General features: G+C 39.8%; 2 protein-coding genes across 8 annotated transcripts in view; both read left to right on the forward strand.

Moving 5' to 3' along the window:
* The window catches only part of ttbk1a (tau tubulin kinase 1a), a 42823-nt gene extending 32186 nt beyond the window's left edge, over nucleotides 1–10637 (forward strand). For all 7 annotated transcript variants that reach the window (XM_055183536.2, XM_055183534.2, XM_055183538.2 and 4 more), the window contains 2 exons: nucleotides 5943–7369; nucleotides 9374–10637. In XM_055183536.2, coding sequence (XP_055039511.2) covers nucleotides 5943–7369; nucleotides 9374–9806 — 1860 coding nt within the window. In that variant the 3' untranslated portion in view covers nucleotides 9807–10637. The remainder of the gene's footprint in view (nucleotides 1–5942; nucleotides 7370–9373) is intronic.
* Nucleotides 10638–18829: 8192 nt separating this feature from the next.
* On the forward strand, nucleotides 18830–26073 carry slc22a7a (solute carrier family 22 member 7a). The gene is made up of 10 exons (XM_055184723.2): nucleotides 18830–19520; nucleotides 22076–22179; nucleotides 22476–22630; nucleotides 23120–23288; nucleotides 23400–23523; nucleotides 23639–23748; nucleotides 24475–24689; nucleotides 24967–25075; nucleotides 25243–25449; nucleotides 25558–26073. The coding sequence occupies exons 1-10, from the start codon at nucleotides 19116–19118 to the stop codon at nucleotides 25643–25645; spliced, it is 1686 nt and encodes a 561-aa protein (XP_055040698.2). The 5' UTR covers nucleotides 18830–19115; the 3' UTR covers nucleotides 25646–26073.
* Nucleotides 26074–26197: the final 124 nt, after the last annotated feature.

Genomic DNA, 26197 nt, shown 5'->3' on the forward strand with positions numbered 1-26197 from the left:
TTCAAATGACCAACAAAATAAGAGATGCACAATGTAAGATAAAATTTTGCCAATTTTTGGTCCTTTTCTAAAATTTTGAAAAAAGCTCAGAATGCAGACATTTTCCTGAAATACTCTGATCGCATGGCTCACGTGATTAACTACGAAATTTGCTATTGTTTTCCCCCATCTCACGCTGACAAATTATAATTTGTACAGATTTTATTTTGTTTTGGGAAGTATTTAATTATTTGGATAATTTATCATTATGCAACAGACATGCAACTTATTGCCTTCACACAGTTAATAAATAAACAATTGGTATTAGCCTTATTGCCTATCCTGCTATTGCCGATATGCCGATGGTTTCAGGTTCATTTAAAATCGTCCGATACATATCGGCGGCCGATACATCGGTGCATCACTAATTTCAACTCTTAAAGGGACACTCCACTTTTAAAAAAAAGGCAAATTTTCCAGCTCCCCTAGATTTAACATTTGATTTTTACCTTTTTGGAATCCATTCAGCTGATCTCCGGGTCTGGCGGTATCACTTTTAGCATAGCTTAGCATAATCCATTGAACCTGATTAGACCATTAGCATCGCGCTCAAAAATAACCAAAGAGTTTTGATATTTTTTCCTATTTAAAACTTAAACTTAAAAATCAAATGTTTAACTCTAGGGAAGCTGGAAAATTAGTCGATTTTCAAAAAAGTGGAGTCTCCCTTTAAAGGTGCTTCGAGGTTCCCAAGAGGGTTCTGCCTGCGTGCCAGCTGAGGAACCCCAAATGGTGCTTTTAATCTTAAATGTATACAGTGTACCTCAGTTGCATGTGCACTGCAAGGGTGACACTGAGACGTGCCGAATTTGTGCAGACTGAAGTGATTCGTTGCCTTTAATATGCAAAAGTTATTTGTCTTCCATACCAACATTACACAGAAATGTTAAAATTGTACGTATGGATATTCTAAGATTTTGTTTGATTGTCTAATATTTGTAATTTAGTTTGTCAGCCACTTTCTGAGCCATTAATCATAATGTTATATTCCTTACATACACAGACTTCAATGAAAGTGAATTAAGTGTCAAAGGGAACTGTAGGATCAAAAGGGAAAAAATTACGTCAACGCTATTATAACCAATGAGTCTGCTTATCTTCTACAACCTAGATTACCAAGTCAGATTTTGTTTCGTAGCAATATATAAGAGATCACCACATTCAGTGTTGGTTCTTACCGCTGCTTAAATTTATTATAGCCATTAAGTAAGCAGAAGCAAAAATATGAAAGCTGTTGCCAATAAATAGCACCCACGTATAGAGCTTGCATTTCATTTTGTTGTATTTATAAAGGTATGTAACGCTTCCATTTCATATTTTATATTTAGATATTTATCCATCTACATAGAGTTTTCAATGCACCAAGTAAGCATTATATCTCATTGAATACCTCCTATTTGATGTTGGATGCAGAGTTCTGTGATGTTGCGACTGCTGTATGTTGTTGAGTAGCAAAAACTCCCAATGTGTGTGTGTGTGTGAGACTGCTGTAGGGTCCTTTCAGTACTGTACCTCACTTTAGCACTTTACAAGGACACTGAATCGGAGCCATAGCTGTTAACTTGATGAAACAAAACAGAAAATAAGAATAAATGCAATAAAGTTCGAACACTAGTTTTAAATTGAGATTCAATGTTTGTGAGAGGAAGGAAAAAGTTTAGTTATTTTCCCAATTGACATTCACAACTGTTTCTGGTAAGAAGCAAAAAACAAGGGCACGTTGTAATGCTATGCGCATTAAGAACCATAGTGTGCTTGTTATCAATAACATCTTTGTTTAGTGATATTGGTTTGTGGTTGGAAAAGCTGGAGGCTATGGATATGAGTGGTTAAATTGTTTCAGGCTGGGTTTGAAAGTACAGTAACATGACTCTTAAAGGCGGAGTGCACAATGTTTGAAAAACGCTTTGGAAAAGGAGACGGGCCGACTACCAAAACACACTTATAGCCAATCAGCAGTAAGGAGCGTGTCTACTAACCGACATCCTTGCCGGGTTGCGTATGTGTGGGGCGGGTCTTTTAAAAGAAGGTCCAGATTCTATTGGGGTAGGGGCGTGTTTGTTTAGGTGATTTCAAATATCAACATTGGCTTTCAAACACTGTGCACTCCGCCTTTAAAACATTACAGTGTTATTGCGGTAGGAGGATACGATTTGTGGTCAATATGAAAAGAAGAAAACCGGTAATGTATTTACTCACAACACAAAAGCAGATAAAATAGTAACTTTTCTTTTCAAAAGACCATTTTCTTTGTTTATGTTGAAATGTTATTTAAATATGCTTGTATATATTTTCTTTTATTTATAAATACAAAACAGCTAGTGTGCTTTTTGTGTTGTGTTTACATTCTGTGTATAATTGAAATAATACAATGAAATATCATATAAAATACTATATGAGCAAAAGCGAATGATTAACCTAGCATATGCAACAGAATTTAAAGGGACACCACCTTTTTTGAAAATATGCTCATTTTCCAGCTCCCCTAGAGTTAAACATTTGATTTTTGCAGTTTTGGAATCCATTCGGCTGATCTCTGCGTCTGGCGCTGCCACTTTTGGCGTGGCTTGGCATGGTCCATTGAGTCTGGTTGGACCATTGGCATCGCGCCTAAAAAAATAAGAGTTTTGATATTTTTCCTATTTAAAACTTGACTATTCTGTAGTTACATCGTGTACTAAGACTGACGGAAAATTAAAAGTTGCGATTTTCTAGGACAAAATGACTAGGAACTATACTCTCATTCTGGCGTAATAATTAAGGACTTTGCTGCTGTAACATGGCTGCAGGAGGTGCAATAATATTACGCAGCAGCCGAAAATAGTCCCCTTAGTAACTTTCAATGGCAGGGGACTGTTTTCAGGGCAGTGCGTATTATCATCGTGCTAAAAAAATATTTAAACTCTTTGGTCATTTTTTGGCGCGATGCTGATGGTCTGGTCGGATTCAGTGGATTGTGCTGGGCTGTGCTGGGGGTGGTGGCGCCGGACCCGGTGATCGGCTGAGTGGTTTTCAAAACGGAAACAATCAAATATTTAACGAGAAAATGTATTTTACGAGGTGGTTAATTTGTATGAATTCGTACTACCAATTTGTATGTTTTTGTACAATCACCCATGTGACATTGGGGTTAAGGGTGAGGTATCATTTTGTTTTTTAACAATCGTAGGTTTTGTGTATGATTTACTTCATACAAATCATACAAATTAGCCATAGTTTAATCTGCATATGGATTGCCGTTAGTACAGGTTGATATGTTCAAGTTAACATACAGAAAAACAAAGTCAGTCTTGGAGTGAAAATGCTTACCAAATTTCAAAATTAGTGAGGGGAAAGTTTTAATGTTTTATTAATAATAGGACGATAAGTGACGTTTTAAAAATGTTTCTGGTACTGTCACAGCCATGGCTTCTCACATGAATGTACTGTTTCTACACACAAACAGGCTGCTAACTCTTGCACTTGTTTTGCACATCTGCTTTTTGCCTGCTTTACATCAATGTTTTGGGAGTAATTTTACAGAAATGACACAACAGGAAAAGTTTATGTAATCGTTGAGACTCTCGAGGTCTGTTGACAAAGAAGTAGTACTGGAAAGACAAAAAATGAGAACCTTTTCAAAACTGTTTGCATGACAAATGTTATGTATTTAATCAAATGACAATGTATACATTCTGTATGGTTTATGTGCCTTTTTAGTTTCCATTAATTGTATGTAAATGATTGTTGATCAATGCAGCAATTGCGAAATATTTGTTACACTATGTTTTTCAAGACATTCTTTTTGTTTTGTTAATATGTACTGTTTACAAGACTTTTAGTTACTCACCATCATCTGCATGTGATGCTTTGAGTTTTCACGGGAAGGTTTAATGCTTGTACTTTTGGTACAATAACACCTTTTATGTGAAGACAAATGCTGTAACGTACAGTAGATATGTGCATGTTGTATGATATATTGCCGACTGCAGGGTCAATCTGTATAATATACTGTAGATTGGGGGAGCGAGGTACATAATCCTGCCTGCCTGAAGGTATTGATAAATGTAGCTCGGTGCTGTGAGACGCTTCACGATAAACAATGAACTCTATACATGATACTTACAAACAGCTGAAAAGCAACAATGTACACATGACCATCAGATGAGATCTTTTATAGGAGTGGATACAAGCCCCCATTTCTGACTTCAAGTATTCACTATGTTTGTAATGAGTTACAACTATATATCAATCAATTTAAAAGTGATGTAAATTAGTGAAATGTAAAAATAGGTTGCAGAAGGTTTTGTTTTATCTGCTGTGTTATGTAAATGGCTATGATCTGTTAGACGGATGTACAATAAGCATATTACCTTTTCTATCGCACTATAACTGTACAGGAGGCTTGTAATATTACTAAGCATGTATTTTAAACTTTTTTATGAAATAAATGTACATATATATCCATAAAAAGAGATATCGAATTAATCCTGTATATGTATGTAAACGCATGTAATCTGGTTGGTTTTAGGCTGTATGTATTGTATAGAAAACCTTTATGTTGGGATACACTTGAAAAAATATACGAAAAGCAAAATATGACTGGCTGCTGTAAAAGGGAAAATTCTTAAACACATTTTTGTGCCTTTTTTATGTATGTTATCTAGACAATCTTGAAAAGCTTGTGTACAATTTAAACAAAATTAAACTGTTTAAGAAAAATAATAAGTTGAGTGGTTGTGTCGTTTCTTTGGAGTTATTTGATAAATTAATAAAATGTGACCCTGTCTAAAATTCAGGGTAAAGTCATATAATGCCATGAGATTAGGAGCATCCAAGTAGAAATTTTACATTGATTTTAATCTTTGACATGTAGGTATTCAAGATATCAAGGTTATATTTTTACAGGATGATTTTACGAAGTAAATAAAAAAATTACAATATACAGTACCCAGGTTTTTACAGACTGGGATTATGTTTTTTAATTAAATACCAAATTACATTATTACGAATGTTAAAACTATTCCTACTACATTTACATTTTTTATTAAGTAGCTTTTACATATAAAAATACGTATGGGTACTTCTGCTGTTCAAGGTTGTGCGTGTTGTGGCTTCACAAATGCTTTGCTGCATACCTCGGCTGTAACGAGTGGCTATTTCAGTCAAAGTTGCTCTTCTATCAGCTTGAATCAGTCGGCCCATTCTCCTCTGACCTCTAGCATCAAGAAGGCATTTTCGCCCACAGGACTGCCACACACTGGATGTTTTTCCCTTTTCACACCGTTCTTAGTAAATCCTAGAAATGGTTGTGCATGAAAATCCCAGTAATTGAGCAGATTGTGAAATACTCACACTACTCAAAATTGCTTAAATCACCTTTCTTTCCCATTCTGACATTCAATTTGGAGTTCAGGAGATTGTCTTGACCAGGACCACACCCCTAAATGCATTGAAGCAAAAGCCATGTGATTGGTTGATAAGATAATTGCATTAATAAGAAATTGAACAGGTGTTCCTAATAATTCTTTAGGTGATTGTATAAACATACAAATATATCAAATGAAAGAACAGGCCCTTGCTTTCAAACAAACAAAATGGGAAAAAGTTTCATTCTATTTTCATTTGTTCTCTTTTTATAACCCTTTGAATATAGGTAGGTTTCTTAAAAAAACTAAAAAAATTGAGGAAAAAGCTAAAATAATTGCATTTTTGTAAAGGAATTTTGTAAGAGATCAGATTCAGAATGAGGATCAAAACATACACAGAGTTTAAAATGTTGTTAAATCAGTTTTTGCTTCAGTTTTTTATAAATTGGGGAGTCATCACAAAACCTTAGCTTTTCATAACCAGAACTGACATTGTTATACTTCTAAATATTACAATGCTACAATCTTAACTTGCATCTCTATGTTTTCTTATAGGCTTCTTCTCCAAGTGAGCCTTTATTGTCACCTACTGACTACAGGACAAAGTCTCCATCATCTGAGAAGGAGATGTTCCACATCCTTCCTAAACTGCAAGCTAAGCGAGCAGACTTCCTCACCGTCATGCTTACGGGAAGCCTGCAGCAGCGTCGGGCCTTCACAGAACCACCTGAAATACAGGACGAGGGACCGCGGGATGATGATGTCACTAAAAGCGAGTCCAGCAGCGGGGCAAGCGAAAAGAGTACCGAACGTAGTCAAGATGGTGCTCCATCCACCTTAGTGGCTGATGATCCACACAAGGAGGAAAAGGAACCGGCTTCAGTGGCTGAAGTAGATCCTGACCAAGAAGATGTTTCTAAGACCCTTGTTTTGTTTTCTCCAGGCGACGTAAAGAAGTCTCCAAATGCTATGAATGGGACTGAATTGGAGCAGGGTCTGACGGGCTTTGATGCTCTTCCAGAGGTTCATGTCCAGGAGGATATAAAGCAAGTGCAGGGGTCTACAGATTCAGTTGAGCTGACTTCTAAACCAATCATAACCATCTCAACATCTGCCGTGGCTTTGGACTCCATTGCATCACCCTCTTTCTCTAAAGTGGAGCGCACTTTTATACACATTGCTGAGACAACCCATCTGAATGTTATGTCTTCCAGTGGTGCGCAGGTTAGGGAAGGTGATCCTGAAGTTGTGGTGGTTGTTGAGAAGGTTGAAGGCAGATCACAGACAAAATGTATCCATTCTAAAATAACATCTCAGACAGTTACAGAAGAACCTCAGGTACTTAATGTTTTGAATGAATATTTGCAAAATGAAAGTTCTGACAGAAATGACAATCTTATAGTCTCCTCAGACTCAAAAGAACCCATACAACAAGATTCATCAATTGCTGGAAACCATGAAAAACAACCACCAGAAGAATGTCATGAGGAGAAGCCAGCACCTGAGAATGGTGCATGCAGCGAAAAGCTTTCGAAACCTCCACGGCCAGGGAGCAAGAGCCGGATTCCAATCCTGGCCTCGGAAGAGGACACAAGATCCGACCAATCCCTGTCCACCAGAGAGCGAATGCGAAGAAGAGCCATGCAGCAGGACTTGGCACGCCAGGTTGTGGAAAAACAAAGACACTGGAAGAGACTGAATTCCAGGACATCTTCTTCATTATCTTCTGGAGATGAGCCCAAGAGAGCATCAGAGACCCTTTCTGTAACAGGCTCAGAGGAGGATACTCATGAATCTGTAGATACCCTTAACAAAGTGAAGAAAGAAGCAGAGGAAAAGTCTGGGACTGGATGGCACAGCCGGATCCCCAGACCAGTCACTCCAATACGGAGGCCTTCAACCAAACTAGCAGTTGCAACACCTGGTCTTGTTGTCCTGTCAGGTGCTGACTCTTTAATGTTAGAACAAAAGCGAAGAAATGGGTAGGTCTAATTTTAATACTAGGTTAATGTATATTACCCTGTGTGTGAAATCCATGCTAAGGTCTATTTATCTATTTATATAGACATATCTGCAGTTTATCGTTTACCCGCTACACAAGCATTGAAATATTTTGTGGTATCGGTTATAAAAATCTGTATCGGTCAATCACTAGTTTTCGACTACCTCTGAATGTGGTCCAAAGTGGTCAAGCTCAAAACGTTTTACACCTGTCTTTAGGTCGTCCAAAATGCGTCTTAATACCAGGTGTAAACAGCCTCTAAGATTGACATTCACAGTCATAGAATCAATATTATAAAATATACAGAAAAGAAATCGAGAAGGTAACTTTTGATCTTCACATCTTTCTCTTGAACTTTGAAATATTACTGAATAAGTAAAATGTCAGTTTTATCTAAAACATTAAGACTTTTTAATATTAAAAATATTTAAAGCAAACATGGGATATGGAGCCACACAAAAATGCAAACAATTAAGATATCTGAAGAATTTTATGCTTTATATTTGAAGGTAAAATATAGAGATAGAAAGCAGGGACAGATAACTATGTAGTTTTTATTAATGTTTTAAACAATATAGTTTAAATTTGGTGTTAGATTAACATGCAGGGCACTTTGCTTAATAAAAAAATATATTTGAGAGTTTTCTTGCATTTTATACATACAATGTCCTGGGACAGAAATGGCACAGTTTCAGTGGAATGTCCCATAAATACATTTTGTAAGTATTGTTATCCTTTGTAGCATGCACCCAAGAAGGATGCACCCTTCGTAGTATAAATCATAAGAAAAAACCCATCAATTTTGCATATTTTGTAGGATGCATCCTGCAAAATTGAATGATTTTGACGTATGATGCATACTACAAAGGGTGCATCTTTCATAGGGTCCAAAATACCTCAAAATCATTTAATTTTGCACCCTACGAACGATGCACCCTTTGTAGTATGCACCCTACGAAGGATGCACCCTTTGTAGTATGCATCATACGTCAAAATCATTAAATTTTGCACCCTATGAAGGAATGAATACCCTGTGAATGATACATCATGCATCAAAAACATTTAATTTGCACCCTACGAAGGATGCACCCTTTGTAGTACGCACCCTTTGTAGTATGCATCATATGGAAAAATCCATAAATTTTATTTTATAAATATGATGCATAGTATACTACAAAGGGTACATCTTTCATAAGGTGCAAAATTGAATGATTTTGATGTATGATGCATACTACAAAGGGTGCATCTTTCATAAGGTGCAAAATTGAATGATTTTGACGTATGATCCATACCCTACGAAGGATGCACCATACCACAGATGCACACCTTGTAGTATGCATCATTCATCAAAATCATTGAATTTTGCACCCTATGAAGGATGCACCCTTTGTAGTATGCACGCTACGAAGGATGCACCCTTTGTTGTATGCACCTACAAAGGATGCACCCTTTGTAGTATGCATCATTCGTCAAAATCATTAAATTTTGCACCCTATAAAGGAATGAATACCCTACAAAGGATGCATCATACTCAAAATCATTTAATTAGCACCTTACGAAGGATGCACCCTCTGTAGTATGCACCCTTTGTAGTATGCATCATATGGCAAAATCATTCAATTTTGCATCCTTTGTATCATGCATCCATCAAAATTGAATGATTTTGACGTATGATGCATATTACAAAGGAAACATCCTTTATAATTTTGCATCCTTTGTAGTATGCATCATACCTCAAAATGCACCCTTTGTAGTATGTAGACTCCAAATAGACACATGATAACAAAATGACATGATAACCAAATGAGAATGAGTCAACACTATATACTACATTATCAATTCAGAACTTCTCTGCCCATCAAAAACAATTTCAGAAAAAAACATTTTCACATTATAATAAAATACTTGTTTTTTGAATGTGGTCGCACAGGAATGTTTTATACAATGTAACATAAAGTGATAATTTTTTTTTTATCAATTTCAGCCTAAAAGTTCAGTCACAATCAAGTGCTCCACCAATTCACACAAGATCTAAATCCTCCTTGTCCCGTTCCACCGTGCCAAGCGGAGGTAATCGCATGCCTCTCTCCTGCATTCCTGCAACATCCCGTCGCAGCTTAAGCACCGCAAACTGCACTTTCCCGTCTAGCCGTATAGCAAGCCCCTCTCCCCAGAGACCACATCTGCGGACTGCAGTCAACGAGTCCCGCACGCAGCCGTTTATTCTCCGAGCCACTGTGGAGACCCCACTGAAGTCTAGGACTACTTCTTGCAGTGGTCCTGTGAGGGACCGCAACCTTCAACAATCCAACAATGCACCCGTGAAGAACCGAACCAAAGCTTCTGCTCTTTTGAAGAGCACAGCTCCCACCAAACGGGAAAAAAGCACAAGTAACACCACAGCTGCAGCCAGATAAAACACTGTGACTGCTGTTTACAATTACTTGAACATGTTGCCTCAAATATACAATCTTCGAATTGACCAAAATTAACATTATGATTTATTTAATGTTCTTCCTAATAGGTGAATGGCTTGTTCGCATTCTGCACTATATAATTTAATGTTGTACTATATGAACTTTCATCACGTATCACTTTGCTAAACGTTTCAAGGAACACAGTAAAGGTATTGTCACATTTAGATAACATGGTGCTATATTCTGTTGTGCATATTTATGTTAATATCTGTTGTAAAGGTGTATTTTATAATAATTAGTTAGATACCATGTTGTAAATTATGTTGACAATAAAAAATTATTTATATGTATTTAGCCCACACAGAACATTATATCTACCACATATCCATGAACTAAAATGCACAAACATCCTCTTGTCTGCAGCAGGGCCCTCTATGTAAACCTTGTGATGATGGGCATGCCTTGTATTTATCTTGTTTTCAAGTATTTGTATATACAGCTGTACGCTTATATTCTTTTCAGTATTTCTTGCACATAGACCTCTTTATTTTTATCAGGCTGAAGAAATGGGTTTCATGTTTGTTAAAAGAAATATTGTGGGTTATACAGTACTGAATTGTCTCATTTATTGAGCATGGGAAAAGTCACACATTATTACTTATTGTCAGTTCAAATAAATGAATAATTTCCCATCTTTTATTAAAATGGTAAGATGTTATTCTTCTCACAATTTGTTTACAAAGAGCACAAAATTGTCTTACGTGTTTTGTTTTATTATTTGTTTACACATTTGCACATTACATTATCAATTAAAGAGACATCTGGCTACAATTTGTTTAAAATAATGTTTTCTACACCCTAAACGTGTAACGTAAAGGGAAGGTTTAAAAATCGGCTCACTTTTTTATATTTGTGTATATTTTGTGTGCAGAATGGTACTCTCTATCAAGCCTAATGCTGCATTCACACCAGCCGCGGAAGAGGCGACAAGCGCGAGTGATTTCAATGTTAAAGGTGCAGTGTGTAAATTTTAGCGGCATCTAGTTGTGAGGTTGCGAATTGCAAGCAATTGCTCAGTCCACTTCTCACCCATCGCTTTTAAAACGCATAGAGAAGCTACGATAGCCGGCGACACGTTAACCAATCAGGAGCTTGCTCTACTAGTGACGTGATTACAGGAAGTGAGCGAAGTCGCAGAAGCCCCTCCCATGACACGAATTTCCGTTTGAATGTCTCGATGACTAGATTTTCACGTGTGGCTTTCACGCACGGATGAAGCGACTACACTGAAAATGTTCAAGTGTCCAACTACGCGCAGTAGATGCGAATTTGACGCCTCAAATGCATCTGGTGTGAACCCAACATTAGGGCCTTAAAGGGGTAGTTCACAAAAAAAAGGAATCGTCTGAAGGTAAGTAATTGATGACAGAATTATAATTTTCAGTAAAACTGCACAAAACAGTGGGGGCATCACTAAGGGGGAGAAAGGACAATTTTAAGGGCCCACGCGAGGTGCTTAAATCTCATTTAACAGTAGGGGGGGACAATAAACATAAGATTTCTCAAGAGCAATTTGAAGATGTTCCTTATAAATCTATCCTTATAAAGATGTTTTGTCTTAATTTAAGCCAAATTGTCAAAAACGTTAAAAGAGCATCTTTTTCATTGCTAAAAAACTTTATTTTGTGTATTTGATAATACAATGTGTTTGCGTGGTTTATGGTTAAAAAAACATTATTTTCCACATACCGTACAGTTTTGTAGCTCCAGATTTCATTTTCTTCCTGAAACGCGTGGATTTGAAAAGCGCTGTGTCGCTGATTGGCCAGCTAATCTGTACACTGTGATTGGCCTGATTACCTCTGACGTCAGACGGAAACGTGACGCTCCTTACCAGGTTTGAAAGATTCGGTTGCTAGCGATTTTTGTGTGAGCATATCAGTGAACACCCCTGACCACTCGGTGAGTTTCACGTCTTTGTAAACGAAAGTTTAATGCATTTTAGGAAGGATTGTTCCAGTGCACCTATACAGCCATTGTAGAGGTGGGAGGTAAACAACAAACACCCGAAAATTCTCGGGCCAGCCACATATGTCAAAATTTTAGTCAAAAACGTTTTATTTCATCACAAACAATCTGAAAACAGGCCTTTTGTTATGATTTCGGTCTTATTGGCTGCTTTGTCTTTGTTTCACTATGTGTTGTGTTTTTGTTTTGACAGCTCCACACGTGCGCGTCTTCCACTTGGTGATCTTATTACCTCTGACTTCTCTCACCTGCGACCCGCACCTGATTCTCATTATTGTCCCATCCGGTTTGATTTAAATTCCCCTCGTTTCCTTTGTTCTTTGCAAGTTTGTCTTTGTGTGTTCCTGCCCGCTAGCTCTGTCTAGTTCTTGTCGAGTCTAGTTCTTGTTGTGTCTAAGTTTATTCAAGTTTATTTCCACCGTGCTCTCTGCTGCCTTTGCCCCGTTAGATTTCCCGCCCTGCTGTCAGTCTCTCCCGGTTGGTGTGGCATCTGTCGAGTCTTCGGATACTCCCGGTCAGAGGAAACTCCTAGCAATATCTACATCTTACGTTGTCCAGCCGCAGTGCGCTCATGAGCGCGTAATTCTGCTGAAGACGCTGACAGCCGCAGTGCGCTCTAGCGCGTAATTCTGCTCTACTCCCTGACTGCCGCCGTGCGCTGTCCAGCGCGCGTACTGCTGAAGATTCTGACCGTCTCTCTCTCTCTCATGGTCCCGCCAGGAAGCTCTCTCTGTGTCCGGTGAAGATATTCAAGTGTTTTTCAAGTGGATGTCCTTTAGTGTTTCCCACTTTGTGACTTTTGCATTTACACATACACACACACACCATTACATGAAGACATAGTTTGTTTGTTTGATTATACATACCCACTGATTTATTCATTAAAAACCCTCTGCATTGGGATCCTTGACTTTTGTGGTTCCTAACAGGACGAACTTGCCAGTATGGATCCCGCGGAGGTTGAGGACTTATCTGCCCGCATGTCGGATCTTTCCTCACGTTTGGACCAGCTCAGTGCCGATGCCACCCAACTCAGCCTGCCATCGCAGTCGGAGCCTCATGTTACAGCCCCACCTCCATATGATGGTAATCCTACCTCCTGTCGGGCTTTTCTTACACAATGCTCTTTGGTTTTTGCCCTCCAGCCCTGCCGCTATTTCTCTGAGATCACCCGGGTTGCGTTTGTGATCACCCTTCTGATTGGCAAGGCACGCGAGTGGGCTACGGCCGTGTGGGATGCCCGCGATCCTTGCTGTCGGACGTTTCATGAGTTTCGTAAGGAGATGGAGAAGCTCTTCGACCGTTCAGCGCGTGGGGACGCCGCTGCGGCTCGGTTGGCACATCTGGTTCAGGGAAGACACACAGTCACCGAGTACGCCATTGAGTTTAAGACACTAGCGGCCGCCTGCCAATGGAATGAAGCGGCTCTCCGAGCGCAGTTTGTCGAGGGGTTGTCAGATGTTCTCCAGGACGAGATCGCTGTCCATGATCTGCCTCCCTCACTTGATGCCATCATTGGTCTCGCTCTCCGGATCGAAGCCCGGAGATTGCTTCACAATCAGCGACGCTCCATTCGCCAGCGAGCGTTTTCGGACGAGACCACCACTTCTCCCTCCTCATCATCTTTACCTTCTGCCGTGCCTGAGCCCATGCAGCTGGGGCGCATGCGCCTGTCACAGAGAGAGAGAGAAAGACGCTTGCAGAAGGCTCTGTGTTTGTATTGCGGGAAGCCCGGACATTTTGCAAAGGCTTGCCCGTTCAAAGGCCGCTGCCCATCAGTGAATACGGGAGTCCTGGTGGGCGCCACTTCCTCTAAACTCTCTCCTGTTTCCAGTACCCAACTCCCCGTCATGTTGTCCTTCGCCGGGCGTGATCATCCGTCCACCGCCCTTCTCGACTCTGGTGCGGAGGGCAACTTCATTGATGAAGCTCTGGTTCGCGCCTGGGGTATCCCGATTGTCCCTCTCCAATCCCCTTTGGATGTCTGGTCCCTTAAGGGGCAGCAGATGGCGCGGATTACACATTGCACTTCTCCTGTGAGTCTTTCTGTGTCTGGTAATCATCGTGAGGAGATTGTGTTGCATATCCTTCATGCTTCTCTATCTCCTATTATATTAGGGCATGGATGGTTAGCGCAACACAATCCTCACGTTGATTGGCAGCATAGTATTATTTTGTCTTGGTCTCAGTCTTGTCATGTGTCATGTCTTGGTTCTGCTGTTTCTGGTTCTGTTCTTTCTCTTCCTCAGGTTCCGGCGGTCGATCTGACCGGGGTCCCGGCGGAGTATGCGGATATCGCTCAGGTGTTTAGTAAAGCCCGGGCCACCTCCCTTCCTCCTCACCGGCCATATGATTGCGCTATTGAACTCCTCCCCGGCACTTCTCCGCCTAAGGGTAGACTTTATTCTTTATCGGGTCCTGAGAGAGAGGCTATGGACCAGTATATTAATGATGCTCTGCGTGCCGGTCTCATCCGTCCCTCCACCTCGCCCGCAGGGGCGGGGTTTTTCTTTGTTGAAAAGAAGGACGGCTCCCTGCGTCCTTGTATTGACTATAGGGGATTAAATGACATTACTGTTAAGAATAGGTACCCCCTTCCTTTAATGTCTACTGCGTTTGAGCTTTTGCAGGGAGCGCAGGTCTTTACTAAACTAGATCTACGCAATGCCTATCATCTGGTGCGTATAAGAGAGGGAGATGAGTGGAAGACAGCATTTAATACCCCTACTGGACACTTTGAGTACTGCGTTCTGCCTTTCGGGCTTTGTAACGCTCCCTCAGTCTTCCAAACTCTGGTGAATGATGTGCTGAGAGACATGATTAACAAGTTTGTCTTTGTGTACATAGATGATATTCTCATCTTTTCCCTCTCTATGCAGGAACACGCTCAGCATGTCCGCCGAGTCTTACGCCGGTTATTAGAGAATAAGCTGTATGTCAAGGCGGAGAAGTGCGAATTCCATCGTCAGTCAGTTTCGTTCCTGGGTTTTGTTGTTGCCCCCGGTGAGATCCGTCCCGACCCAGCCAAGATCAAAGCGGTTGCCGAATGGCCAGTCCCCGAGTCCCGTAAGGATTTATTAAGATTTCTGGGCTTCGCCAATTTTTACCGGCGATTTATCAGAAATTATGGTCAGGTTGCTCAGCCTCTTACTGCTCTCACTTCCACTAAGGAGAGGTTTGTCTGGAATTCTAGTGCTCAGGAGGCCTTTGATAATTTAAAGTCCCGGTTTATCTCTGCTCCTGTTCTCTCTATTCCAGATCCAGCTGCTCAATTTATTGTGGAGGTGGATGCTTCGGATGTCGGGGTAGGCGCCGTTTTGTCTCAGCGGTCTGCTAAGGATGGCAAGGTGCATCCCTGTGCCTTTTTCTCCCATCGGTTAAACCCAGCAGAGCGAAATTATGACATAGGTAATCGGGAGCTGCTGGCGGTCAGACTGGCTTTGGGTGAGTGGCGTCACTGGTTGGAGGGGACCTCGGAGCCCTTCCTGGTCTGGACGGATCATAAGAATCTCGAATACATCCGTTCAGCCAGGAGGTTATCTTCTCGTCAGGCTCGTTGGGCACTCCTCTTTGACAGATTTAACTTCACCCTCTCGTACCGGCCCGGTTCAAAGAATACCAAGCCCGACGCTCTCTCTCGTTTGTTCGAAAGTCCCGGTTCCGATAGGGACGAAACCATCCTCCCTGAGGGGCGGGTGGTGGGTGCCCTGCGCTGGGGAATAGAACAACGGGTGAGACGGGCCGGCCGGGAGGGGGAAGTGCCAGAGGGGTGCCCAGCGGGTCGATTGTGGGTGCCGAATGCGCTTCGCTCCGAGGTCATCCGGTGGGGTCACGAGTCCAAGTTTGTTTGCCATCCGGGGGTTCGGAGAACATTGGCTACCGTACGTCAGCGTTTCTGGTGGCCCTCTATGGGTCCTGATGTCAGACAGTTTGTGTTAGCCTGTCAGGTTTGTGCCCGCAATAAGGCCTCTCATCAAGCCCCTATTGGTCTGCTTAAACCGTTACCCATCCCCTCTCGTCCTTGGTCACATATCGCCATCGATTTTGTAACCAATTTGCCTAGTTCTAAGGGAAACACTGTTGTTTTGACCATTGTGGACCGCTTCTCCAAGGCGGTTCATTTTGTCCCTTTGCCCAAATTACCCACTGCCAAGGAAACTGCCCAGGTAATGATCGAACACGTCTTTCGCTTACATGGTCTGCCCACAGACGTTGTTTCAGATAGGGGTCCTCAGTTTATTTCTCGTTTCTGGCAGGAATTTTGTAGACAAATAGGCTCCACAGCTAGCTTGTCTTCAGGGTATCATCCTCAGACCAACGGGCAATGTGAACGGGCTAACCAAGATTTAGGTAGAGCTCTCCGCTGTCTGACATCGCAATATCCGAGCTCCTGGTGCCAACAGTTACCTTGGGTTGAATACGCCCATAATTCTCTCCCTGTTTCTTCCCTTAACATGTCCCCATTTGAAGCGTCCATGGGGTTTCAGCCCCCTTTATTCCCGTCACAAGAACCTGATGCGGTGGTTCCGTCTGCACTAGCTTTTGTCCGTCGTTGCAAACGCACCTGGAGAAAGGCTAGATTTACGTTGCGTCAGGTTTCCAGACGAACCAAAGCCGCGGCCGATCGTCACCGTATAACCGCGCCCCGCTTTATCTGTGGGCAGAAAGTATGGCTTTCGTCCAAGGATTTACCTCTCCGTGAGCCTTCTCGCAAGCTGGCTCCACGATTCCTTGGGCCATACAGCATTGTTAAGGTCATTAATCCCGTGACGGTCAGGCTCAGATTGCCCCCAGCACTCGGTCGGGTTCACCCAGTTTTTCATGTGTCTAAACTGAAGCCTGTGTATTTTTCCCACCTTAATCCTGGTCCCTCTGCCCCCACCCCTCCCACCCCTCAGCTTATCGATGGTGCCCCTGTGTATTCAGTTAAGTCTTTACTGGATGTGCGTCGCCGGGGAAGGGGATTTCAATATCTCGTAGACTGGGAAGGATATGGTCCGGAGGAGAGGTGTTGGGTACCGGCCCGGGACATTCTGGACCCTGGGCTGATAGAGGATCTCCGCCGGCGACGGGGTGAGCCTCCTCATGGACCGCCCGGTGGCGGTCGTGGGGGGGGAGTCCTGTTATGATTTCGGTCTTATTGGCTGCTTTGTCTTTGTTTCACTATGTGTTGTGTTTTTGTTTTGACAGCTCCACACGTGCGCGTCTTCCACTTGGTGATCTTATTACCTCTGACTTCTCTCACCTGCGACCCGCACCTGATTCTCATTATTGTCCCATCCGGTTTGATTTAAATTCCCCTCGTTTCCTTTGTTCTTTGCAAGTTCGTCTTTGTGTGTTCCTGCCCGCTAGCTCTGTCTAGTTCTTGTCGAGTCTAGTTCTTGTTGTGTCTAAGTTTATTCAAGTTTATTTCCACCGTGCTCTCTGCTGCCTTTGCCCCGTTAGATTTCCCGCCCTGCTGTCAGTCTCTCCCGGTTGGTGTGGCATCTGTCGAGTCTTCGGATACTCCCGGTCAGAGGAAACTCCTAGCAATATCTACATCTTACGTTGTCCAGCCGCAGTGCGCTCATGAGCGCGTAATTCTGCTGAAGACGCTGACAGCCGCAGTGCGCTCTAGCGCGTAATTCTGCTCTACTCCCTGACTGCCGCCGTGCGCTGTCCAGCGCGCGTACTGCTGAAGATTCTGACCGTCTCTCTCTCTCTCATGGTCCCGCCAGGAAGCTCTCTCTGTGTCCGGTGAAGATATTCAAGTGTTTTTCAAGTGGATGTCCTTTAGTGTTTCCCACTTTGTGACTTTTGCATTTACACATACACACACACACCATTACATGAAGACATAGTTTGTTTGTTTGATTATACATACCCACTGATTTATTCATTAAAAACCCTCTGCATTGGGATCCTTGACTTTTGTGGTTCCTAACACCTTTAAGTGTAAAATACCGAACTTGTCCTTTAACTTGCAGGCTGAGTCCGAAGCAGAAGAATTATGATAATGTCGGTCTTGTCTACATCACCAATGCCAGGAAGTAAACTGTTGCCTGCAATCCGTGTGTTTGTTGTAGTCCAAGAAAAAAGATTTAAATTGGAGACAACAACTGGCTTCATTGTTTACTTTGGGGTTTGTACCTTTTGCATATTATTAACATGTACTAATACACCCTTACACACCAAAGGAAATTTTAAAATGTGAATTGGACAATAGGTGCTTTTTAGTTATTTACAAACTTTTTGCACGCACTTGGTGTTTTTTGTTAGCCTAATATTACAGTAGTTGACACACAGGCTTATTGCCTTGTTACATATAGTGGCTGACTTAAGTCACAAGCTACAGTAAAAAGCAACTTATTATCGCTAACACTACTCACAGAAAACAGCGATTATCATAATTTCTTGGCATGACTAATTTATTAATGACTCGGCATCAATGTTTAATTTAATAAAATAGCCGTTACAGCTTACTTCATTACTTCTGACTTCTGTGTGTATAGGTGATATAAAAGGGGAAAGCAGGCAGGCAGTAGACCAAACCACTGTGAGGCAAGGGAGGGGGGATATTAAATATATTTAAACTTAAAAGGCATTTTTTGCCCCTCCATTTGTATTGTTTTACTACATTATAGCATAAATACAATTTACAACACACAACATGTTTTTTTTGTTGGAGGGGGCAACCATTAGATGGGAGTTTTACGCCCCTGGCCCACGCACTATTGGGCCCCCAAATATAATTTATTTCATTAGTGAAGATTATTATAAAGATTAATTATTATTATTAGTAGTAACATGGGTTCAGAGGGTCCAACCTCATATTAATTCATAGGGCCTAAGTGGTGCCCTTGCAAAACAGAGAACAAACTAACATTTGTAAATAAAACAGCGCATTTAACTTTCAGTCAAAATAGTTACTCGTAAATATTTGCCTAGTCAAAGGCCATCATGAAACCAATGAATTTTCACTCGCTCCACATGCACTAGTCAGGTGAGGGATTATGAACTTTGAAACACTGAGACTCTGCCTCTTCTTCAACATAAGACAAAGACGTTATTGTATCTCATACTGGCCATAAAAAGTGTGACCGGGAGCCCCGATTTGATAACATAATGCAGCATTGCAAATCTCATCAGAGGAACCGCTGTTAACTTCACACATAACCAAGCTGCTCTGAAGAGCAGAGCAAACTTCACTAAAACGATCAAGATTTTGATGGGTGAGTAGTACGCTTGCAACGTTCTCCTTGGATTTCAGATTTCATCTGCTTGCTCGCGTCATTTTCAGCGATGAGGTTTGAGGAGATCTTAGATGAAGTTGGTGGCTTCAACAAGTTCCAGTTTTTGGTTCTGTTCATTCTATGGCTCCCACGGGTCCTCCTTCCACTGCACTTCTTGCTTCATAATTTCATCTCAGGTGTGCCACCGCACCATTGTGCTCTGCCCAACACTGAGGACAGCTATGCAGGTGGTGCAAAAAAGGACAATCCTGCAGTCTCACGGATTCTGGCTCTTGGCATCCCACTTAATACAGATGGCTCTTATAGCTCGTGCAAGATGTATCCTCTGCCCATGAACTTTGACCCTGATGGTGACCTAACCCAACTGTTTGGCAATCTATCAAATGTGTCGGTACCATGCCAACATGGATGGGTGTATGACCGTTCACAGTTCACCTCAACAACTGCCAGTGAAGTAAGAATGAATGTGTCTTTCCTCTCTAATTTAAAGGTTGATGATGCTTTTGAAATGCAATTTAATACACCTTCAGAAAAAAGAACAAAAGTTGTTATCGGGGGTGGTTCCCTTTTCAGAAAGTATGCCTTTGTACCTAAAGGGTGCATACTGGTACCTCAAAGGTACACATTTTGGTACCAAAACTGTACATTTTACGACCTTTTTAAAAGTTCGACTTTTGTACTCTTTTTTCTGAGAATGTATATTGTGTGCTCGCATGAAACTATCGCGCGCACACGTGAAACTTGCGCTTTCACATACGCGCGCGATAGTTTCAGGTGAGCACGCGATAGTTTCACGCGAGCAAGCGATAGTTTCACGTGCTCGCGCAATAGCTTCACATGAGCACGTGAAACTAAACTTTTTAACAAAAATTCTGCACATGAAGGTTTCGCGTGAGCACATGAAGGTTTCGCGTGAGCACATGAAACTAGACTTTATTTAATTTTTGCTCCATGTCCCCTTGGGGGCTCCGTACTTTCTAAATCCTATTCGGTAAATGAAACAAAGATAGGCTTCACTGTAAAAAAATTCTGTAGAAATTGCAGCTGGGTTGCAGGTAACTTACCGTAGATTTAAATTTATGTTTTTTACTAGCAACATTTTGTTCAAAGTTAAATAATTTTTTTAAGTCTTTATCTTTACAGAATAAAACTATACAATAACAGCCTCATGCAAAGCATTCTGAGAACCAGAAATCATCATCAAATTTTCAAGTCTTTGTCTTTACAGAGTAAAACAAAAAAAAAACAGCATCAAGCAAAACATTCTGGGAAACAAAATCTGAAGCAAAAAACAGAAAAAAGTTGATGATGATTTCTGGTTCCCAGAATGCTTTGCATGAGGCTGTCTGACTTATTAATATTTAAAATGTATTTAACTTTGAACAAACTCTTGCCAGTGAATAACGTGGATTTGGATCTGCGGTAAATTACCGGCAACCCAGCTGCAATAACATTGTAATTTCTATGGAATTTTTTTAAAGTGTTGAAACGACTCGAATAAGTTATATAAAAGTACACTAATTATTTTGGTCACACTTTTTAAGGTCCAATTCTCACTGTTATCTAATTATTAATTACTTTTGCCTCAATATACTTATAATTACTGCTTATTAATACAAAAACTCATAAAGTAGTTGTTAAGTTTAAGTATTGGTAGTAATTGGATAGGATTAAGGATAAGGTTTTGCAGAATCAGGCATTAATATGTGTTTTTAAGTACTAATAAACCGCTAATATCTCAGAAAATATTAATGCTAATAACCAACAAGTAAATAGTGAGAATTTTTTTTATTAACTCAACAAGTATTTAAAGTGAGAAGGATACATAAAAAATATGCATTTTAGATTTCAAATTTTTATGTTAAATCCACTATTGTATTATATATAATTGTTCTACAGTTCATACACAATATTTATTTCAATCAGAAGAAACTGTAATTAAATTAGTTACACCCAACACTGACAGTACCATTCAAAGGTTTAAAAACAAGCATTCTTTTTATAAGTAATATATAATAATAAAACTATGCAATAACACAAAAGTAACTATGACTTGTGTAGCATAACCACCCTTTACCTAGAATCTTCAAATTCGTACTTGTGCTTTTTGAGGTTTCACCCTGAGATGCTTTTATAGAGTTCACATCTGGGCTCTTATTTGCTCCTTTCTCGCCATTATATGGTCAAAGTCATGAATAATAAATTAATAATAATACAATTTTAGCTTTCAACATTTTTAGCTTTCTAAATTGTATCTTTTGAACAGTACTTTACATTCAAAATAAATGATGTCTATGTGGTGTATGGTTGTTTATTGCTGCTACCCAGTCTCACGAAATTTGTAGTCACGTAATTCTTCATTCTTTTTCGTGATACTGTTACGAATTTTCACCTTTTTTTGTGATCGTATCACGAATTTCTGTTTATATGTCATTGTCACGTATTGGTTACTCAACTGCTTTTTTTCTATTTTCAAACCATTTTCGCTTCGGTTTAGGGTTAGATTTGGTGTTTGCGTTAGGACGTCATTTTAAGTATTGGTTTATACTACTTTTTCTGATAATTTTTTTTTATATTTTCTAAATTTTAAAACATTGTCATCTGGCGTTAGGGTTAGAGTTGGGTTTAGGTAAGGATGTCATTTTATGTAAATCTAACCCTAAACCGAAGCGACAATGGTAAGAAAATAGGACAAAACAGTTACCAATATGTGACAATGACAATGATAATCGTGATACGATCACAAAAATGCAAAAATTTGTGACAGTATCACGAAAAAGAATTTAAAAATGACGTGACTATAAACAGGTTAAGACAAAATCTATACAATTAAGTCCATCTTTAAAAGTTTTTTCTTCTGATTAAAACTTAACTGACAAAAAACTGTAAAATAATAGTCGCTTGAGTGCCATATTGTAAATATAATCACAGCTAGAGGAACTGCAGGTGCTCAGCCACTATGAATTTCACATCATTTTGTTTTGTTGTGATTTGTTTCTCTCATAACAGTGGGATTTGGTTTGCGAAAACAAAAACCTAAACCAAGCACTCGCCACGTTTTTCTTTCTTGGAGTGACTATTGGTGCTGTCATTTTTGGCCAGTTGGCAGATAAGTATGCTGTCTTAGTTAAATAATTAATGACATGCTATTTTTCTTTTCCTATTTGTCATAGTTTTCTATGTATTAAAGTCTTTAGGCTGCAACAAGATCACATGGTTTCTCTCTCATCACATGTCTGCAGTTTAATTTGTTTTGCATAGTTGACTTTACATGGATAATCATCCCGACCTTTTGCAGAAACGGTTCATTAGTACAAATTTACACACTTTTTGCCATGGAAAGTTGCTTAACCCTCATCCAGTTTACTGTCAGGGACTGTATTTATTTCTTATAAACTTTCCTCCACAGGTTTGGACGTAGGCCAATAATTCAGGTGTCCTTTGTGGCCAGTACGATTTTTGGAACTTTGTCAGCTTTTTCTACGTCTTATGTAATGTTTGCCATAACAAGAACCTTGTGTGGAGTGAGCCTGACAGGGATGATTTTTACCACAACAGCCCTGTGTAAGCTATCTACAGCTATTTTGAGAATAAAAGAGGTGTTTGACATATGTATTATATTTTGTCTTTAGCGGAGAAGCATTGAAGATAACTTTTTGTATTGTACATTTATTGTGATTTGTGTAACTGTACAGACAGTATATGACAATACAGTAATATATTTTACACAGTAATTACAGTAATATCATACTATAATTTACTATAATATTTTAGATATATTCACTGAAAAAAATGATTCATTGAATTTAATCAATTTTTTTAAGGTAAGTGGTTGCAATCAATTTATTTAAGCTACATTTAAACAAAAAAAGATTAGTAAAGTAAAATGAAATATAAAACTTTTGTTTAAATGTAGCTTAAATAAATTGATTGCAACCACTTACCTTAAAAAAATTGATTAAATTCAATTAATCATTTTTTTCAGTGTTGTTTAATTAGATAATTAGATTAATTATACAGATATACTGCATATGAATTTTGCAAATTCCGCAGGTATTGAGTGGACAGATGTCAAACATCGTACTTTTACGGGTACCATCATTAGTCTGGGGTGGAGTGTTGGGAATATGTTACTGGCTCTTCTGGCATACCTCATCAGAGACTGGAGACATCTCATCCTGGTGGTGACATCACCTTGCATTCTTGGCATCATTGCCTGGTGGTAAGTAGTGGAACTGCAGGTGTTGAGAAAGAGAAAGATTACAAAATCACTAAAGGGACAAAGTTGCATGCAGGTCAGATGCAAAAATTAAACATGTAATTCATCTGCAAGGTGGATTCCTGAGTCTGCAAGGTGGTTGCTGGCCAATGGCAAGGTAGAGGAGGCGCAGAAGTATCTGATTAAGTGTGCTAAGATGAATGGGAAGTACGGTTACATTGAAAAACTGGACACTGCGGTATATACGCTATATATAATAAACTTTGTGTAATTATAAATGACCTATTTTGCTCTTATATTTTTGTTTAACTGGAAAATAATAGATTCAATATTCAATTTCACCAATTATATAGACCTTAAAGAAGGTAACCATTCCTGAGGACACCAACAAGACCCATTCCTACCTCGATCTAGTGAAGACACCAAATCTGAGGAAAATTGTCATATGTTCTGGGATATTTTGGTATGTGATAACCATTTGCCATCATGTTTCTCTTAAAATTTGTAATAATCGTTTTATAAATAGATTTTAATGTGATATACATAATTCAAAGTTTGTTACTGTGGGTTCACACCAGACGCGAGTTCAACAATTTGCACAAGAAGATTTCTTACTGTGGGTTCACACCAGAAGCGAGTTCAACGATTTGTGCGGGTAGATTAAATACAAAGTCAATGCAAAGACGCGATCAGATGCGTCCTCGCCTGGGGCGATGCGAATGACGTGATATGGGCGGCGCGATTGCTCCGCAAAATACGCGCTATTCGCCTCAAACGCATCATAAATATTTAACTCGAGTGAAAAATTTGGTGTGTACGTAGCATTACAAAGTCAATGCAAAGAAGCGAGTTCTGCTACGTACGCAGGGCATCGCGTCACTCGCTCTAGATTACTCACGGGATTTAACTTTGTGTCAAATTTTCCGCTCGAAAATATATATTTTTAACTTGGGCGATGAAGCATTTGAGGCGAATAGCCATGTTTTTGCGACAAACGCGCCGCCCATATCGCATCATTCGCAACGCCTCATGCGAGGACGCGTTTGATCTCGTCTTTGCATTGACTTTGTATGTAATCTACTCGCGCAAATCGTTAAACTCGCATCTGGTGTGAATCCACTCTAATGCAATGCCCCTCGTTTGGTGTGTACGTAGCATTACCGTTTACATTGTTTCTTTGAATCTGTAGGTTTGCCGTTGCTTTTACTTACTATGGCATCAGCTTCAACATCACTGGATTTGGTCTAAACATTTATCTCACACAGTTTGTTTATGGAGTCATTGAAATTCCAGCTAAAGTTGGGACATACCTTGTTTTGGATCGGATTGGAAGGAGAAATGGACAGGCGTGGTCCCTCATTATAACAGGATCTCTGATTGGAGTAAACAGTGTCATTCCAACCAGTAAGTCCTCATAAATCACTTTAAAGCCATTCGTGTTTCTGTCCTCTTGCCATACTTAAGGATAAATTTGTTCCAACTTTTCAAAGAGAACTAATTATTTATTTTAAAGTTCAGACCTTACACAATTATAAAAATACACATCAAATACAAGTTCACGTGCCCCAAATCACAGGTCAAGACTATTTATACAGCATCTCTGAATTTTTTAATCTGAATTTTATTACATTATGAAAAATAACTCATCTGTGTGTGTGTGTGTGTGTGTGTCATCCCTCAGATTTATCTGCTGTGCGTACAGGAATAGCAATTGTTGGGAAGGGGTTTTCTGAGGTGTCCTTTACCATTGCTTACTTATATACATCTGAGCTCTACCCTACTGTACTACGGTAAATATAGATAATAGACAATAGGCAGGTACACTAAATTAAGCTTTCACAATATTACTTCATTTAAATAACTTTATGCGCAACCTATCAATTAATGCATTGATATGTTGATCTACAATAAAGAGATGGGACTGTTTAGTTAAAAATCCTGTGAATGTCATCCATAGGCAGTGCGGCCTGGGCTACACCTCCTTTATAGCCCGTTTAGGAAGTTCCTTGGCCCCCATGTTCATGTTATTACAGGATTTGTGGCAGTTTGCTCCCTCTGTAGTATTCGCTAGCAATGCTGTTCTCAGTGGGTGTGTGGTCTTCCTGCTGCCCGAGACCACAAATGTTGATCTTCCAGAACATGTTCGGGATGTGGAAGATGGGAGGTACAGTATCAAATGTGAACATGACAACAAATAAGCCGTAATGTAGAATCAAGCATTATGAACTATTGTACTCTAAACCATCTTACATACTACACTTTGTTTTTCCAGGCACACACTGGTGTCCACGTCACCGACAGAGGTTGAGCTCAATGCGATGAATGAAGGACCTGTCGTTTCAGAAGAGGAGACCTCATAAAGGCTTTAACAATCATATCATAAAATTAATGACAGCTTACAGTTCAATGGCCTTCATGGAAAGATAGCTATGAATGAATTACATTCAATGCGAGATGGGTTTGCCCCACAGGGGATTAAACCCTTATGTGCAATTGGACTAATTTGCATATTCAATTCAATTTCATTTATAAAGTGCTTTTCACAATTGTTTCAAAGCAGCTTTACATTAATAAAAGCAAGAAAAACTAAATATACAGTATAACAATAAAATATATAAAAGGCCTGCATATAACAGACCTTTTGTGTGAAGATGGTTTATGGATACAATACCTGCTTCTCTCAGTGGTCACTATTGTTGTTGAAAGTGAGGTTTTACAAAAAAATTCAATAATTTGTTATAGCAGTTTACCATGAGATGGTGTTTTTTGTATTTTCTGTCCTGAAAAATGAAGCATATTATTGGACATATTTGTATTATTCTTGTATATTATGCATTTATTAATATAATGAAAACATTGTTTTTTAATAATGTATTTTATATTATATTTCGGAGTACATTGCATGAGAAAAA

This window comes from Misgurnus anguillicaudatus, chromosome 14, assembly GCF_027580225.2.
Source record: "Misgurnus anguillicaudatus chromosome 14, ASM2758022v2, whole genome shotgun sequence".
In the NCBI taxonomy this organism is placed as follows: domain Eukaryota; kingdom Metazoa; phylum Chordata; class Actinopteri; order Cypriniformes; family Cobitidae; genus Misgurnus; species Misgurnus anguillicaudatus.